The sequence below is a fragment of the Oncorhynchus clarkii genome, unplaced genomic scaffold (genome assembly GCF_045791955.1).
Source record: "Oncorhynchus clarkii lewisi isolate Uvic-CL-2024 unplaced genomic scaffold, UVic_Ocla_1.0 unplaced_contig_538_pilon_pilon, whole genome shotgun sequence".
Classification (NCBI taxonomy): domain Eukaryota; kingdom Metazoa; phylum Chordata; class Actinopteri; order Salmoniformes; family Salmonidae; genus Oncorhynchus; species Oncorhynchus clarkii.
Genome location: NW_027260839.1, coordinates 223,738 through 243,301, shown reverse-complemented (window position 1 = coordinate 243,301; position 19,564 = coordinate 223,738). Strand labels below are relative to the sequence as shown.

General features: G+C 47.4%; 1 protein-coding gene across 1 annotated transcript; it reads left to right on the top strand.

Moving 5' to 3' along the window:
• The first annotated feature begins 2,501 nt into the window (after nt 1-2,501).
• On the top strand, nt 2,502-9,244 carry LOC139401883 (zinc finger protein GLIS2-like). The gene is made up of 6 exons (XM_071145883.1): nt 2,502-2,691; nt 2,829-2,974; nt 5,573-5,755; nt 7,331-7,464; nt 7,692-7,810; nt 8,451-9,244. The coding sequence occupies exons 1-6, from the start codon at nt 2,502-2,504 to the stop codon at nt 9,233-9,235; spliced, it is 1,557 nt and encodes a 518-aa protein (XP_071001984.1). The 3' UTR covers nt 9,236-9,244.
• The last annotated feature ends 10,320 nt before the right edge of the window (nt 9,245-19,564 follow it).

The following is a 19,564-nucleotide window of genomic DNA, read 5'->3' as shown; positions in this document are numbered from 1 at the left end:
CATCCTCTAACCTGTCCCTGTATTAAACAGAGGTCATCCTCTAACCTGTCCCTGTATTAAACAGAGGTCATCCTCTAACCTGTCCCTGTATTAAACAGAGGTCATCCTCTAACCTGTCCCTGTATTAAACAGAGGTCATCCTCTAACCTGTCCCTGTATTAAACAGAGGTCATCCTCTAACCTGTCCCTGTATTAAACAGAGGTCATCCTCTAACCTGTCCCTGTATTAAACAGAGGTCATCCTCTAACCTGTCCCTGTATTAAACAGAGGTCATCCTCTAACCTGTCCCTGTATTAAACAGAGGTCATCCTCTAACCTGTCCCTGTATTAAACCGAGGTCATCCCCTAACCTGTCCCTGTATTAAACAGAGGTCATCATCTAACCTGTCCCTGTATTAAACAGAGGCCATCCTCTAACCTGTCCCTGTATTAAACAGAGGTCATCCTCTAACCTGTCCCTGTATTAAACAGAGGTCATCCTCTAACCTGTCCCTGTATTAAACAGAGGTCATCCTCTAACCTGTCCCTGTATTAAACAGAGGTCATCATCTAACCTGTCCCTGTATTAAACAGAGGTCATCCTCTAACCTGTCCCTGTATTAAACAGAGGTCATCCTCTAACCTGTCCCTGTATTAAACAGAGGTCATCCTCTAACCTGTCCCTGTATTAAACAGAGGTCATCATCTAACCTGTCCCTGTATTAAACAGAGGTCATCCTCTAACCTGTCCCTGTATTAAACAGAGGTCATCCTCTAACCTGTCCCTGTATTAAACAGAGGTCATCCTCTAACCTGTCCCTGTATTAAACAGAGGTCATCCTCTAACCTGTCCCTGTATTAAACAGAGGTCATCCTCTAACCTGTCCCTGTATTAAACAGAGGTCATCATCTAACCTGTCCCTGTATTAAACAGAGGTCATCCTCTAACCTGTCCCTGTATTAAACAGAGGTCATCCTCTAACCCGTCCCTGTATTAAACAGAGGTCATCCTCTAACCTGTCCCTGTATTAAACAGAGGTCATCCTCTAACCTGTCCCTGTATTAAACAGAGGTCATCCTCTAACCTGTCCCTGTATTAAACAGAGGTCATCCTCTAACCTGTCCCTGTATTAAACAGAGGTCATCCTCTAACCTGTCCCTGTATTAAACAGAGGTCATCCTCTAACCTGTCCCTGTATTAAACAGAGGCCATCCTCTAACCTGTCCCTGTATTAAACAGAGGTCATCCTCTAACCTGTCCCTGTATTAAACAGAGGTCATCCTCTAACCTGTCCCTGTATTAAACAGAGGTCATCCTCTAACCCGTCCCTGTATTAAACAGAGGTCATCCTCTAACCTGTCCCTGTATTAAACAGAGGTCATCCTCTAACCCGTCCCTGTATTAAACAGAGGTCATCCTCTAACCTGTCCCTGTATTAAACAGAGCCATTACTTAACCACACCTTTACTGACTCGCTCTGTTCATTGGTCATCACATTATTACAAGTTGTTAAAAACACTGAATTACTGTGCTGTTACAGTATAAATCATTGGCATCGACCATACCAGTCATCTACCGGTAATATTATATGAAATAAGTGTATTTGATATTAAAACCCACATTCAATATTTATTTTATTTAACCTTTATTTAACTAGGCAAGTCAGTTAAGAACAAATTCTTATTTTCAATGACAGCCTAGGAACAGTGGGTTAACTGCCTTGTTCAGGGGCAGAATGACAGATTTTTACCTTGTCAGCTCGGGGGTTCAATCTTGCAACCTTCTGGTTACTGACCCATCGCTCTAACCACTATCTCTGTGCAGGTCGGAAGTCTGTGGGAATAGAGCCATTGCACTCTCTCCAAGTATGATTGGCTGAATACTAGGGCTGGCCACTCTCTCCAAGTATGATTGGCTGAATACTAGGGCTGGCCACTCTCTCCAAGTATGATTGGCTGAATACTAGGGCTGGCCACTCTCTCCAAGTATGATTGGCTGAATACTAGGGCTGGCCACTCTCTCCAAGTATGATTGGCTGAATACTAGGGCTGGCCACTCTCTCCAAGTATGATTGGCTGAATACTAGGGCTGGCCATTTCCAGGGACCTCACAATATGATATTTTCACGATACTTTGGTTCTGATACAATATGTATTGCGATTTGATACTGTGATTTTGTGATTGGATGTTCCAAACATATTGCTCACTATGTCTGCTGCAGAGAGACAGAGAGAGACATGAGGGAACGAGTTCTGATCAGTCATGGAGATAAGGTGCTGAAAACAAATTGTGTCCCTATTTCAAAAGAAGACAGTGAACAAGTTATGGAGGAGTTTTGGTCCAGGCAGGTACGGCCACCTAGAGCAAAATAATATTAGGATATTGTCAAAACAGTAGGATGTATTACCCCAAATAATATCCCAATATGGAAGTGTATAAATGTTTCCCACCATCACTACTGAATACCTGACCTCCTCTGATTGGTTGTCTGTGCAGGTGGGAGGTCCGTGGGCTGCAGCCATGCTGTCCCTGGACGAGCCATTGGACCTAATGCTCCCCCGGGGGTGTGTCAACGGGCGGGACAGGGGTGCACGGCCACCCCCCACCCTCACGCTCTCTCCGATACCCTTCAAGCGCGCCCGGCAGCTCCGCATGGCTGATGATGGCACAGCCGTCATAGTGCCCGCCTCCCCGGCCTTGCCACACACAGGTGGGTGACGACACACACACACACACACACAAAGAGAAAAGTGGGTGAACCCATAGCTGTAACACACTGCCAATCAATACCTCTAATCAGATCACCCACAGGTGTTAGGTACTCTGACCAACCTCACCCTTCCACAGGTGTGCTGGTGGTCTCCCGGGAGAGGCCAGAGACACCCCCCACCCCGCCAGCCGTGGACCTCAGTACGTCCCCCTCCTCCCGCCACACCTCCAGCTCCCCAGAGATGACCAACGGAAACGGGGTCTCCCACCACATCATTGCAGGGGTGAGTAGAAACCATCTGACAGTACGGACACTTCTGAAATGTCCTATTCCATTGTGTGAGAAGAGGGGGAGACACAGGATGAGAGAGAGGAGGAGGAGGAAGAGAGAGATGCTTCCCAGCCAATCCCAGCTGTATCAGTTAGAGCTGATATCCTGTCACATCGGCGAAGAAGCACGACACAAAGAGTCAGGAACACAGCAACAACAAGAGGGCTCACACACACACACACACACACACACACACACACACACACACACACACACACACACACTATAAACCATGTCACAGGTCAGTAAGTGCAGAGTGACTGGATGGGTATTTAAAGAATTAAAAGACAATCAGTCATCTGTGGAGAGAGACAAGAAAAGAGGGAGGGAGGGAGGGAGAGGGGAGAGGGGGATAGAGAGAAAGTTAGAGACAGAGAGAGAGGGAGAGACAGAGAGAGAGAGAGAGAGAGAGGGAGAGACAGAGAGAGAGAGAGAGAGGGGAGAGAGAGAGAGAGAGAGGGAGGGAGGGGGAGAGAGGGAGGGAGGGGGGAGAGGGGGATAGAGAGAAAGTTAGAGACAGAGAGAGAGGGAGAGACAGAGAGAGAGAGAGAGAGAGGGAGAGACAGAGAGAGAGGGAGGGAGAGAGAGAGAGAGAGATGACTACAACTGAACCACAATCCTCTCGCTGTCTAACAGGCTCCAGCTATGTCCCAAATGTGTATGTGACAAATCTCATAAAATGAGACCAATTCCCGGTACTCAGCTGTGCTTCTGCATTCATCAGTGTGTGTGTCTGAATGTGTGTGTTTGTGTCTGTGTGCGTGCGTGTGTCTATGTTTTGGCAGCTGTGTGTGTGAATGCATTTATGTATCTGTGTGTGTGCACGGTTGTACAGTATGAGTGTGTGTGTGCCCATGTCTGTGGGAGTGCTTGTCTGGGACTCAGTGTGAAGCAGATAGAGGCTGAATGACCACAGCCAGCAGATCTCAATACAATTGGGAGCGAATTGAATTAGATGGCGTGAGGTCTGCATGGCTGTACCTCGCTGTAAATCTGATTACACACACACACACACACACACACACACACACACACACACACACACACACACACACACACACACGCAAGATCTGATCCCTCTGCCTCTGCTTTAATTATTTTCACAATTTTCCCTCTTTCCCTCTCCTCTCCTGTCCCTCTCCTTCTCCTGTCCCTCTCCTGTCCATCTCCTTCTCCTGTCCCTCTCCTGTCCCTGTCCCTCTTCTTCTCCTGTCCCTCTCCTTCTCCTGTCCCTCTCCTGTTCCTCTTCTCTCCTGTCCCTCTCCTTCTCCTGTTCCTCTCCTGTCCCTCTCCTGTACCTCTCCTTCTCCTGTCCCTCTCCTTCTCCTGTCCCTCTCCTTCTCCTGTCCCGCTCCTGTCCCTCTCCTCAGGAGAAGGAGAGGGACAGGAGAGGGAGAGGGACAGGAGAGGGACAGGAGAAGGAGAGGGACAGGAGAAGGAGAGGGACAGGAGCGGGACAGGAGAAGGAGAGGGACAGGAGAAGGAGAGGGACAGGAGAGGGAGAGGGACAGGAGAAGGAGAGGGACAGGAGAGGGACAGGAGAAGCAGAGGGACAGGAGAAGGAGAGGGACACGAGAAGGACAGGAGAAGGAGAGGGACAGGAGAAGGACAGGAGAGGGACAGGAGAATGAGAGGGACAGGAGAGAAGAGGAACAGGAGAGGGACAGGAGAAGGAGAGGGACAGGAGAGGGACAGGAGAAGGAGAGGGACAGGAGGAGGAGAGGGACAGGAGCGGGACAGGAGAAGGAGAGGGACAGGAGAAGGAGAGGGACAGGAGAGGGAGAGGGACAGGAGAGGGACAGGAGAAGGAGAGGGACAGGAGAAGGAGAGGGACAGGAGCGGGACAGGAGAAGGAGAGGGACAGGAGAAGGAGAGGGACAGGAGAGGGAGAGGGACAGGAGAGGGACAGGAGAAGCAGAGGGACAGGAGAAGGAGAGGGACAGGAGAAGGACAGGAGAGGGACAGGAGAAGGAGAGGGACAGGAGAGAAGAGGAACAGGAGAGGGACAGGAGAAGGAGAGGGACAGGAGAAGGAGAAGGAGAGGGACAGGAGAAGGAGAGGGACAGGAGCAGGACAGGAGAAGGAGAGGGACAGGAGAAGGAGAGGGACAGGAGAAGGAGAGGTACAGGAGAGGGACAGGAGAGGAACAGGAGAAGGAGAGGGACAGGAGAGAAGAGGAACAGGAGAGGGACAGGAGAAGGAGAGGGACAGGAGAAGAAGAGGGACAGGGACAGGAGAGGGACAGGAGAAGGAGATGGACAGGAGAGGGACAGGAGAAGGAGAGGGACAGGAGAGGAGAGGGAAAGAGGGAAAATTGTGAAAATAATTAAAGCAGAGGCAGAGGGATCAGATCTTGCGTGTGTGTGTGTGTGTGTGTGTGTGTGTGTGTGTGTGTGTGTGTGTGTGTGTGTGTGTGTGTGTGTGTGTGTGTGTGTGTGTGTGTGTGTGTGTGTGTGTGTGTGTGTGTGTGTGCATGTTTGATGGAGTAAGACAGACATTCTAACCTCTAATCCTCCTCCATCCTCTTCATCCTCTTCCTCCTCTCTCTCAGGACTCAGCTCACATCCATTATGTGGAGAGCAGAGCCTCCTCGCAGGCTTTCCAGTTCTTCGTGCCGATTGGTGCTGGGTCCGGACTCCACCTGCCGTCATCCATGTTCATTGGCCAGCCCAACGACAAGCGGGCCTCTCCCGATCTCTCAGCAGACGAACAGCTGGCCTGTCGCTGGAGGAAGGTGAGACACAGGAAGTCATGCAACAGGGGAAACATTTTAGCCTGGGCCCAGATCAGTTTCTGTTGTCTCGCCAACTCCTATGTAATGGTCATTGTCGAGACCAGGAGTTGGCAAGCCAGCACAAACAGATCTGGGACCTGGCTAGGACCATTTTGCTCTGCAGCCAGGTGTTACCATGACATAACTAGACACTACAAAGGTCATTGTTTTAACATTTTACAATGACAGTGGTGGATGTTCAACCTTTTCTCTCTTTTACATGATTCTCCCTCTGTCTTCCACCACTCTCCCCCCTCTCTCCCCCCTCTCCCTCTCCCCCCTCTCTCCCCCATCTCTCCCCCCCTCTCTCTCTCCCCTCTCCCTCTCCCCCCTCTCTCCCCCATCTCTCCCCCCATCTCTCTCTCCCCTCTCGCTCCCCATTTCTCTCTCCCCCCTCATCTCTCTCCCCCCTCTCCCCTCTCTCTCCCCCATCTCTCTCTCCCCCATCTCTCTCTCCCCCTCTCCCTCTCCCCTCTCTCTCCCCCATCTCTCTCTCCCCCATCTCTCTCTCCCCCATCTCTCTCCCCCCCTCTCTCTCCCCCCTCTCTCCCTCCCCCCTCTCTCTCCCCCCTCTCCCTCTCCCCTCTCGCTCCCCATTTCTCTCTCCCCCCTCATCTCTCCCCTTCTCTCTCCCCCCTCTCTCACTCCCCCCTCTCTCTCCCCCCTCTCCCTCTCCCCTCTCGCTCCCCATTTCTCTCTCCCTCTCCCACTCTCTCCCCCATCTCTCTCTCCCCCCTCTCCCTCTCCCCTCTCGCTCCCCATTTCTCTCTCCCCCCTCTCCCCTCTCTCTCCCCCATCTCTCTCTCCCCCCTCATCTCTCTCTCCCCCCCTCATCTGTCTCTCCCCCCTCCCCCCCTCTCCCCCATCTCTCTCTCCCCCATCTCTCTCTCCCCCCTCTCTCTCCCCCTCTCTCCCCCATCTCTCTCTCCCCCTCTCTCTCTCCCCTCTCTCCCCACTCTCTCTCTCCCCCATCTCTCTCTCCCCCATCTCTCTCTCCCCCTCTCCCTCTCCCCCCTTCTCCCTCATCTCTCTCTCCCCCTCTCCCTCTCCCCTCTCTCTCTCCACTCTCTCTCTCCCCCTCTCTCTCTCCCCCCTCTCTCTCTCCCCACTCTCTCTCTCCCCCCTCTCTCTCTCCCCACTCTCTCTCTCCCCCATCTCTCTCTCCCCCCTCTCTCTCTCCCCACTCTCTCCCCCCCCCTCTCTCTCCCCACTCTCTCTTCCCCCCTCTCTCTCCCCACTCTCTCTCTCCCCCATCTCTCTCTCCCCCCTCTCTTTCTTCCCACTCTGCCCCCCCCTCTCTCCCCCCTCTCTCTCTCCCCCTTCTCTCTCTCCCCACTCTCTCCCCCCCCTCTCTCTCCCCACTCTCTCTCGCCCCCCTCTCTCTCTCCCCACTCTCTCTCTCCCCCATCTCTCTCTCCCCCTCTCTCTCTCCCCACTCTCTCCCCCCCTCTCTCTCTCCCCCCTCTCTCTCTCCCCCCTCTCTCTCTCCCCACTCTCTCTCTCCCCCCTCTCTTTCTCCCCACTCTCTCTCTCCAGTGCCATCTTCTCTTTGAGTCCCTGCAAGACCTTGTGGACCACGTCAACGACTTCCACGTCAAACCTGAAAAGGATTCTGGGTACTGCTGCCACTGGGACGGCTGCGCTCGCAGAGGGCGGGGCTTCAACGCTAGGTGAGATTGACCTCAGATCATGACTGAGATGATTAACTGACCACTAGAAGTCCTTCATGAAACCAGTCTTAACACCTCTATGAGTGTGCCGTATCATTCAAAACTACCTTCCTCACTTTTCATTGTTCCATAAGGGTATGCGTGTTCACCTGTTATTATACTCAAGTGTGTGTGTGTGTGTGTGTGTGTGTGTGTGTGTGTGTGTGTGTGTGTGTGTGTGTGTGCAGGTACAAGATGCTTATCCATATCCGTACACACACCAATGAGAAGCCTCACCGCTGCCCCACCTGCAACAAGAGCTTCTCTCGCCTGGAGAACCTCAAGATACACAACCGCTCACACACAGGTTGGTCAGACACTCACACACAGGTTGGTCAGACACTCACACACAGGTTGGTCAGACACTCACACACAGGTTGGTCAGACACTCACACACAGGTTGGTCAGACACTCACACACAGGTTGGTCAGACACTCACACACAGGTTGGTCAGACACTCACACACAGGTTGGTCAGACACTCACACACAGGTTGGTCAGACACTCACACACAGGTTGGTCAGACACTCACACACAGGTTGGTCAAACACTCACACACAGGTTGGTCAGACACTCACACGCAGGTTGGTCAGACACTCACACACAGGTTGGTCAGACACTCACACACAGGTTGGTCAGACACTCACACACAGGTTGGTCAGACACTCACACACAGGTTGGTCAGACAGACAGACAGACAGACAGACAGACAGACAGACAGACAGACAGACAGACAGACAGAAAGACAGACAGACAGACAGACAGACAGACAGACAGACAGACAGACAGACAGACTGACTGAAAAGATTCCCTCACTGTAAAGTCACACATTATTTTGTATGCTGTATACACATGAAAACATTCCTTCCTTCATGCAATCTCTAACGCTAAAATAACAAATCAAGTTTATTGAATTGAATAACTTACCTGAATGTCTTTTCTCCTCAGGTGAGAAGCCCTACATCTGTCCATACGAGGGCTGCAGCAAGCGCTACTCCAACTCCAGCGACCGCTTCAAGCACACGCGCACCCACTACGTGGACAAGCCCTACTACTGCAAGATGGCTGGCTGCCTGAAGCGCTACACAGACCCTAGCTCCCTCCGTAAGCACATCAAGGCCCACGGCCACTCTGTAGCCCAGGAGCAAGGCTCTCCGGGTGGGCTGAGCTCCCTGCTCAAGGTGGGTCCCCTGGGGGTGGGGATGGGTGGAAGAGGGGGTAAGTTGGGGGAGTCGGAGCTGAGCTACATCAGTGGGGCCCATATCATCATCCCCAGCGCCCCTGCCGCTCTCCTGGGGGGCCACGCTCTGCAGGGCCTGGCGGGCTCCATGCCTCTATCCCCCCTCGCCCCCCGGCCCCTGGACCTGAGCACGCTGGGCGGGTGCCCCAGCTCCCCTTGCACCACCTCCATCCTGTCCTTCAATGGTTCTCCTCTGAGCCTGGCCACCAAGTCGTCCCTGGGGCTCTCCCCGGCCTTCCCCTCCTCAGCCCTGGGGCTGGGGCCCACCATGGTGCCCGTGTCCCTAGGAGGATCCATGGGGTCGTCCGTCTCAGAGCGCAGGGCCCACCACCACGGGTGTCACCACAAGGGGAAAATTGGGGGGGAGGAGGGGAAGGACAAGCTTCATCGTGGGGGGGTGCTGAACCTCTCCACGGGGGCCTCCCATGACCCCCTGTCCTGGGTGGTCATCCCCTCCGGCACGGTTGTGCTTAAGCCAGCTGTGGTCAACTAACACACACACACGCACACACACACACACACACACACACACACACACACACACACACACACACACACACACACACACACACACACACACACACACACACACACACACACATTCCAGAAGAACTGAAGGGGAGCTGAGAAAATGTCGAAAAAGGTAGAAAGAAATTGCCGTGAAAAGAAAGAAAGTCTACTTTCAGACAGCTTAAACTTAACAAAGTCCACACCTCAGTTTGTAAAATTGTCTCGGACAAAAACTGAGGTATCTGGCACTGCTATCTCTGCATTTATCTGGCACATCTTGGGACCATCAACAACTCATAAATACATTTCAATCATGTGTCATTTTTTATTATTTCATAAGGCTTGAAAAAAATGCAACAGCAGCCCTCCTCACCTCTTCCCCACATTCTCTGTCTCTGGCGTTGCCTTTGTTTCTGGACGGGCTCCATGGAAAGGACAGTCTTCTAATGCTCTGTGTCCTTCCTCAAGCTCCACCTCATGTGTATGTATTGATGACAGTCTTCTAATGCTCTGTGTCCTTTCTCAAGCTCCACCTCATGTGTATGTATTGAGGACAGTCTTCTAATGCTCTGTGTCCTTCCTCAAGCTCCACCTCATGTGTATGTATTGATAATGTTCATGTTGACAGTGTGCTCTGTGGCCGAGCAGTGAGGTAGACACACAAATGAAACAGTAGGAGGCGCTCACTGCTAGGCTAGCAACACACAGTACGTCCCCATTCCGCTGCTTTAAAGGTTACAGAAACTACTTCCTACAAAGTGCTGTGAACACAATTGGACAAACTTCCTGTTTTATCGGAAGTGAAGTCAAACTGATTTAGAAGGGGATTACGGATTAATTGACTGCATCTCCTTACTTTAAATAGTAGGGTGATGCTATTGGATGTCAATCAGAATGACATCCAACCAAGGAGCACACAACCCCCTTTTAGTCAGAACATCAACCCAGGCGATAGTGATGTAAACCTCACAACTGCTGCTAACCTCTCAACAACTCTCCTCAAACATAACCGAAACTAAACGTGAGCACTTTGATGACTATTTTTGACAATCTTTTCCCGATTCGGGGAGGGTGACCATTGTGGACCAGCCCTTTCCACAATGATATGTGACGGGCTTGTTGTTGCAAACTAGGGGCTTGTGTAAGGACGCAGAGCAGCTAAAGTCTTAGAAGGCAGACAAACGGTGTTATATCACCCAGCAAATGACCAATATTCTTCTTCTTCTTCTTCATCACGGTAACGTCTATGGCACAGGTGTTGTTATGTACCCCCCTGGTGGACAGGTGAATTACTCCGGTCAGTCAGCCTCCCAGTCCAATCTATTATTGTCCACAACAACTCTACTTCTAAATGACACAGTGAGTTAAGTACTGAGTGTGAAAGGTACACTGTTTAAGTACCACACTGTGTTGTGGAACAGTGTTTGAAATGACCTTTCATTAAAAGCAGCTGTGTAAAACAGGTGGCTGTCCACTGAAGAGTCCTGAGTCCTTGTGGAGTTGGCTGTTGGTTGCTTTGTCCCGAGTTCAACAGTCCCACATTGTGCCAAAAGATATCCAGCCTTGAGGGTAAACTGAGGGTAGACTGGGAGCTGTGTATCCTGAACCACGGGGTGTGTGACACAGGCTGATTGACACTATAGGACTGACTCAAACCGTACCGTGCTGGCTGGGATTTTCTTTTCACATTGTTCTGTTTAGCATGGTTCAGCATCATGCCGTAACCAGGCCAGGCTGCTACAGTTAGGCATGGTTTGGTCCTACGGTGTGAATCAGGCTTTACTGCTACGTACAGCTGGGCTGGTCACAGAACACAGCCACACTACAAACTGCCTCACTTCACTTTTCCAAGGAAGTGGGGTTAATTCACAGACTTTAGAACAATTGACTTATTTTAGAATCCGTATGGTTGGATTGCTGCATTCAACATGCACTTATACCGTACACACCAATGTCTTTGTTACGTTTTACAAAACATGGACCTGCCAACTTGTACTTGTGGCTCTCTGGAAACATTCTGTCTTTCTCTTTCCATCTTCACTACCTTGGTTTTCCCTTCATTTACGCTCAGGCTTGAAACGGACACCTTTATCTGTGGACTAGGGTCCTTCCATAAGCTGGCGTCGCAGAGATATGCTGGATGTAGAATGTTGAGTGAACCATGTTATGTGGATATAGGAGGGGAGGTGAGAGGAGAAGAGGACAGGTGTGAAGAGCATCTCAACACAATAAACATTCCCCTGAAGAGCCAAATACCCCTCCCCCTCTACTCACTCTCTCTCCATCTTTCTTTAAAGGTGTTACATTTCCATTGTCCATACGGTATGTCCATACTTTATATTCCATACGGTATGTCCATACGGTATGTCCATACTTTATATTCCATACGGTATGTCCATACTTTATATTCCATACGGTATGTCCATACTTTATATTCCATACGGTATGTCCATACTTTATTGTCCATACGGTATGTCCATACTTTATATTCCATACAGTATGTCCATACTTTATATTCCATACGGTATGTCCATACTTTATATTCCATACGGTATGTCCATACTTTATTGTCCATACGGTATGTCCATACTTTATATTCCATACGGTATGTCCAGACTTTATTGTCCATACGGTATGTCCATACTTTATATTCCATACGGTATGTCCAGACTTTATTGTCCATACGGTATGTCCATACTTTATTGTCCATACGGTATGTCCATACTTTATATTCCATACGGTATGTCCATACTTTATTGTCCATACGGTATGTCCAGACTTTATTGTCCATACGGTATGTCCATACTTTATTGTCCATACGGTATGTCCGTACTTTATTGTCCATACGGTATGTCCATACTTTATTGTCCATACGGTATGTCCAGACTTTATTGTCCATACGGTATGTCCAGACTTTATTGTCCATACGGTATGTCCATACTTTATTGTCCATACGGTATGTCCGTACTTTATTGTCCATACAGTATGTCCATACTTTATATTCCATACGGTATGTCCATACTTTATTGTCCATACGGTATGTCCATACTTTATTGTCCATACGGTATGTCCATACTTTATTGTCCATACGGTATGTCCGTACTTTATTGTCCATACGGTATGTCCATACTTTATTGTCCATACAGTATGTCCGTACTTTATTGTCCATACGGTATGTCCATACTTTATATTCCATACGGTATGTCCATACTTTATATTCCATACGGTATGTCCATACGGTATGTCCATACTTTATTGTCCATACGGTATGTCCATACTTTATATTCCATACGGTATGTCCATACTTTATTGTCCATACGGTATGTCCATACTTTATTGTCCATACGGTATGTCCGTACTTTATTGTCCATACGGTATGTCCATACTTTATTGTCCATACAGTATGTCCGTACTTTATTGTCCATACGGTATGTCCATACTTTATATTCCATACGGTATGTCCATACTTTATATTCCATACGGTATGTCCATACGGTATGTCCATACTTTATTGTCCATACGGTATGTCCATACTTTATATTCCATACGGTATGTCCATACTTTATTGTCCATACGATATGTCCAGACTTTATTGTCCATACGGTATGTCCATACTTTATATTCCATACGGTATGTCCATACTTTATTGTCCATACGGTATGTCCATACTTTATATTCCATACGGTATGTCCATACTTTATTGTCCATACGGTATGTCCAGACTTTATTGTCCATACGGTATGTCCATACTTTATATTCCATACTTTATTGTCCATACGGTATGTCCATACTTTATATTCCATATTGTATGTCCATACTTTATTGTCCATACGGTATGTCCAGACTTTATTGTCCATACGGTATGTCCATACTTTATATTCCATACGGTATGTCCATACTTTATTGTCCATACGGTATGTCCATACTTTATTGTCCATACGGTATGTCCAGACTTTATTGTCCATACGGTATGTCCAGACTTTATTGTCCATACGGTATGTCCATACTTTATTGTCCATACGGTATGTCCAGACTTTATTGTCCATACGGTATGTCCATACTTTATATTCCATACGGTATGTCCATACTTTATTGTCCATACGGTATGTCCATACTTTATATTCCATACGGTATGTCCATACTTTATTGTCCATACGGTATGTCCATACTTTATATTCCATACGGTATGTCCATACTTTATTGTCCATACGGTATGTCCATACTTTATTGTCCATACGGTATGTCCAGACTTTATTGTCCATACGGTATGTCCAGACTTTATTGTCCATACGGTATGTCCATACTTTATTGTCCATACAGTATGTCCGTACTTTATTGTCCATACGGTATGTCCATACTTTATATTCCATACGGTATGTCCATACTTTATATTCCATACGGTATGTCCATACGGTATGTCCATACTTTATTGTCCATACGGTATGTCCATACTTTATATTCCATACGGTATGTCCATACTTTATTGTCCATACGATATGTCCAGACTTTATTGTCCATACGGTATGTCCATACTTTATATTCCATACGGTATGTCCATACTTTATTGTCCATACGGTATGTCCATACTTTATATTCCATACGGTATGTCCATACTTTATTGTCCATACGGTATGTCCAGACTTTATTGTCCATACGGTATGTCCATACTTTATATTCCATACTTTATTGTCCATACGGTATGTCCATACTTTATATTCCATATTGTATGTCCATACTTTATTGTCCATACGGTATGTCCAGACTTTATTGTCCATACGGTATGTCCATACTTTATATTCCATACGGTATGTCCATACTTTATTGTCCATACGGTATGTCCATACTTTATTGTCCATACGGTATGTCCAGACTTTATTGTCCATATGGTATGTCCAGACTTTATTGTCCATACGGTATGTCCATACTTTATTGTCCATACGGTATGTCCAGACTTTATTGTCCATACGGTATGTCCATACTTTATATTCCATACGGTATGTCCATACTTTATTGTCCATACGGTATGTCCATACTTTATATTCCATACGGTATGTCCATACTTTATTGTCCATACGGTATGTCCATACTTTATATTCCATACGGTATGTCCATACTTTATTGTCCATACGGTATGTCCATACTTTATTGTCCATACGGTATGTCCAGACTTTATTTTCCATACGGTATGTCCATGGTTTTGAGAATAATTACAGTTATGGTAGTTGTTGTTAGTCATTTGTTTGTTCTGTTGTCATCGATGTTCAGACGAGACATTTTGTGATGTTGAAGTTTAGTTTTATATTTCTTGTGATGGCTGCTCTGTAACTCAGCTTTCTCCCTGGGCTGGCCTGGGATATGGATGTAGGGATGATGGTCCTTCCTGTCCTGAACAGGGTTGTGTTCATTAGGACATGCAACAGAAAACATAAAAACATGTTTTGCAATGGAAAAGTAGTGTTTCTGAGCATAGATTGTCCCTTAGTTTTTCATTCCGTTTGGTGCCTAATGAACACGACCCAGTGGGGTCAGGGGGTGGTCAATTTATAATAATAATATGATATAATCCTCACTGACAATCACACCGTTATAGAAGAGGCCCTGTACAGATCCTCACTCTGTAGAGAGAGTACACACTCTCCGAGTCCATCTATTGACAGGGTTTACCTCCAGACCCACACTCTCTCTGAGTCCATCTATTGACAGGGTTTACCTCCAGACCCACACTCTCTCTGAGTCCATCTATTGACAGGGTTTACCTCCAGACCCACACTCTCTCTGAGTCCATCTATTGGCAGGGTTTACCTCCAGACCCACACTCTCTCTGAGTCCATCTATTGACAGGGTTTACCTCCAGACCCACACTCTCTCTGAGTCCATCTATTGACAGGGTTTACCTCCAGACCCACACTCTCTCTGAGTCCATCTATTGGCAGGGTTTACCTCCAGACCCACACTCTCTCTGAGTCCATCTATTGACAGGGTTTACCTCCAGACCCACACTCTCTCTGAGTCCATCTATTGACAGGGTTTACCTCCAGACCCAAACTCTCTCTGAGTCCATCTATTGACAGGGTTTACCTCCAGACCCACACACTCTCTGAGTCCATCTATTGGCAGGGTTTACCTCCAGACCCACACTCTCTCTGAGTCCATCTATTGCAGGGTTTATCTCCAGACCAACACTCTCTCTGAGTCCATCTATTGCAGGGTTTAACAGACCTAGGGCTAGGCTAGACGAAGGGTTTAACATACCTAGCTAGGGCTAGGCTAGATGAAGGGTTTAACAGACCTAGGGCAAGGCTAGACGAAGGGTTTAACAGACCTAGGGCTAGGCTAGACGAAGGGTTTACCAGACCTAGGTTTAGAGGAAGGGATCCCCATGACAACATCAACTGAATTACAATATGAACATCTAAAATGGTGGGTAGCCTGGAGAGGAGGAGGAGGAGGGGGGGGGGGGGGGGGGTGAATGGAGAAATTAATGAACAGGGTAGAGAGCCCATCCCACCCTCACCAGGGCCTCTCGTCTCTGAAGTCAGTGCCCACCTCGTTTCTCTCTCTCTCCTCTCCCTCCCTGCCTGATGCTGCCAGCCAGCAGGGAAACTAGGTCACTGAACTCTGTCTGCTCTCTGTTTTTTTCTATATAAATTAAAGCCAAAAGGCTGAACTCTCGCACTCCCTCTGTAGCCGGTCAGCGGTCGCCACAAAGCTTTTCACCAGAGGGTTAGAGTAAAAAACACACACAAACAGGCACACACACACAGGCACACACACACAGGCACACACACACAAACAGGCACACACAAACAGGCACACACATACACAAACAGGCACACACACACACACACACACACAAACAGGCACACACACACAAACAGGCACATACACACACACACAAACAGACAGGCACACACACAAACAGGCACATACACACACAAACAGACAGGCACACACACAAACAGGCACATACACACACAAACAGACAGGCACACACACAAACAGGCACATACACACACAAACAGACAGGCACACACACAAACAGGCACATACACACACAAACAGACAGGCACACACACAAACAGGCAGGCATGCAGACAGACAGGGTAAAACACTAAAACATGCGTGCTCTCACACACACAGTAAACAAACCCAGATATCCAGTATAATCCTCTCTGGCTAAATATGTTTGGGGTTTGTAAGGAGAGGGTTAAAATAAGTCATGTTGTGCAGGAGGCTGCAGTGCAGGAGGCTGCAGTGCAGGAGGCTGCAGTGCTGTCTCTGACAAGACAAGGGAGGATTTGTGCTGTGCAGATTCACTGCATATTTCTATTTCTGCCTCGGCCACACTTAATCACTGTGGTCACACACACACGGAGAGTGCTCCACACATGGACACACTCTCTAGCCTCCTCTTTGGTGGCCAGTATTTCTATCTCCCCCCAGGCAGGCATGGTAGAAGCAAACCACCTCCATGTCAGTGGACCAACCTCCAGTGTGATTTCAGAGTCAGATGATTTCACCGGTAACAGGTGTTAATAAGTAGGCTAGGTTTCCCTGGCAACAGTGGAATCCTCAGACATGACTGGTCTCCCCAGTCCAATCCCCTCTGTCCTTTCATCCCTTCATCTCTCTCTCCTCCTCTGTCTCTCTTGCTCATTGAAGCCAGAGAGAGAGAGAGGAGTGTTCTGGTAGCGTGGTCCCAGATCTGTTTGTTCAGTCTGGCGAATTCATGACAATGACAATAGGAGTTGGCAAGACAGCACAAACGGATCTGGGACCAGGCTAGGGTTCTAGGCTGCTGGGTGGAGAAAGCTGAAATTGACACGGATCCTATTCCAGGTTCCACATATTTCAATATAAAATAATCTGTTTGAGTCATTAACCCTTTGGGCACGTTCTGTCATGTAATGTTCTGCACTTTTGTCTTCCCCAGGAGTCTTTATATTATAGGGGATGTGCCAATTCCCAACAGTTGAAAATGTCAAATGTATAAGTCAATTGATTCTCAGTGGGTTGATATGGTTCTGTAATTTGCTGGTTTTGAGGATCAATAGCAATAACTTTTATGTTGGATTTATGTTTTCTTTTTTAGAATGAACCCCCTATCTGTCATAGTTGAAAAGAAGCGGTACTTTTTACCCGAAAGGGTTAAAAACAAGAAGCTAATTGACGCCAATGAATAATGAAGCTATAACGAGGGTCACAGTATGTGCTTAACAAAGGAACATTTGGGGCACTAAATTGTGATAGCTAGCAATATTAGTGCCACTTACAAGGGATGCCATTCATTGACTGAAGTGCCACAGCAGTGCGCAAAGGGTTAATTCAAGACTAAGGCCACGAGAGGCCTGTATCCAAGTTATTTTTTGCACATTTTTTGAGATATTTTAAATGTCAGTATTTTAAAACATATTCCAAGTGCCTTTTATTATAAGTGAAAATATAGAAGATATAAAAGTATATGAAAAATGAAATATATATATATGAATATATTTTTTTTCCTGGGATCGTGTTCTCGAGGTTCTTGAACATGCTTCATTTTAGAGTTGTAAAAGTCTCCAATTGGTACAACATAGCTGTGTGCTTCTGTTTTAGAGGAATTTTATTACGATAATGTCAATGGAAAGAAAATGTTTAATAAAGTCGCATTTGATACAATTTATTTGTCATTTTTCAGTTGCTACATCCGGAGTGCTGCATCACACACACCATACCGTATATCGTTTTTAAATCACATCTCAACTATATTTTAAGTGTTAAAAATGATTCCATGACAACTCAAGTTTATAACTGGCTTTTTAAAAGTGACCAGCTGTTGCCTCTGATGACATGCCCTCCAATGCTGAAGAGATGCTCCACAACTGAAAAGGATGCTTGAACATGTAGGTACTAGGCAGCAATTCTGCTCAGTGTTAGACAGGAACTGCTGTGTCTTCCGGAATTACAGAGAATCAGCCATTGGGATCAGCAGCAGATGTCAGATGTGGGTTGATGAGGTACTACAATCTCTGGTCTTGTGGCAAGTGCACCCTCTATCCATCACTATGGGTACTCCAAAATCTCTGTTGATTGGCTAAAGGGCAAAGATGGTGGATAAATTAAGATAGTTCACTCAAGCCGTTTACCATTTTACATGGTAATTTCCAGTTGAATTAACTGGGTGTGTCTCCCATAGAAACCAATGCAAGAGCAACTGGGTCTGGTCAACAGGTCTGGTCAACAAGCGTTTCCCAAACTCGGTCCTGCCCCCCCATAGCACTACACAGATGATTCAAATAATCAACACATCATCAAGCTTGTATTATTTGAATAAGCTGTGTAGTGCTACGGAGAGAAAAAAAACATGCAGCTCTTGGGGTCCTGAGGACAGATTTTTGGTTAACACTCTTATAATTAATTGACTTTCATTAAACCATCAAATAAAATAGAAAAACACTGAGTGGGGTGTCTGGCTTCCTCTTCCATCTCTCCTATTGGGTACAGCGTCTTCTGTTGAGTTCTGCTCAAAAACACTGAGTGGGGTGTCTGGCTTCCTCTTCCATCTCTCCTATTGGGTACAGCGTCTTCTGTTGAGTTCTGCTCAAAAACACTGAGTGGGGTGTCTGGCTTCCTCTTCCATCTCTCCTATTGGGTACAGCGTCTTCTGTTGAGTTCTGCTCAAAAACACTGAGTGGGGTGTCTGGCTTCCTCTTCCATCTCTCCTATTGGGTACAGCGTCTTCTGTTGAGTTCTGCTCAAAAACACTGAGTGGGGTGTCTGGCTTCCTCTTCCATCTCTCCTATTGGGTACAGCGTCTTCTGTTGAGTTCTGCTCAAAAACACTGAGTGGGGTGTCTGGCTTCCTCTTCCATCTCTCCTATTGGGTACAGCGTCTTCTGTTGAGTTCTGCTCAAAAACACTGAGTGGGGTGTCTGGCTTCCTCTTCCATCTCTCCTATTGGGTACAGCGTCTTCTGTTGAGTTCTGCTCAAAAACACTGAGTGGGGTGTCTGGCTTCCTCTTCCATCTCTCCTATTGGGTACAGCGTCTTCTGTTTGTTGAGTTCTGCTCAGGCACTTGTCAATTGATTTCTTTAGGCTTTTGTCAAGCTTGCCACTATACTCAGTGGTGGATCAATGTAAGCCAACGCTTACACCATTATGGGGAAAGTTTGGAGAATTGGGACACACCCTCAGATGGTTGTAGAGTCCTCTGATTCATGGAATGACGTAGTTGGCTTTGACAATGTCAGATCCTTGAACACATCAGTGACAACATTGACCTGCGTTAGGATGACATCACAACATCAGCAAGGACTCACTTATTAGGGATTAT

Excerpts from the sequence above, each read along its gene's own strand:
- LOC139401883 (XM_071145883.1), top strand. The coding sequence starts at position 2,502 with ATGCTGTCCCTGGACGAGCCATTGGACCTAATGCTCCCCCGGGGGTGT. Across the intron at positions 2,692-2,828 it reads CCCGGCCTTGCCACACACAG|GTGTGCTGGTGGTCTCCCGG; the intron begins GTGGGTGACGAC and ends ACCCTTCCACAG. Across the intron at positions 2,975-5,572 it reads CCCACCACATCATTGCAGGG|GACTCAGCTCACATCCATTA; the intron begins GTGAGTAGAAAC and ends CCTCTCTCTCAG.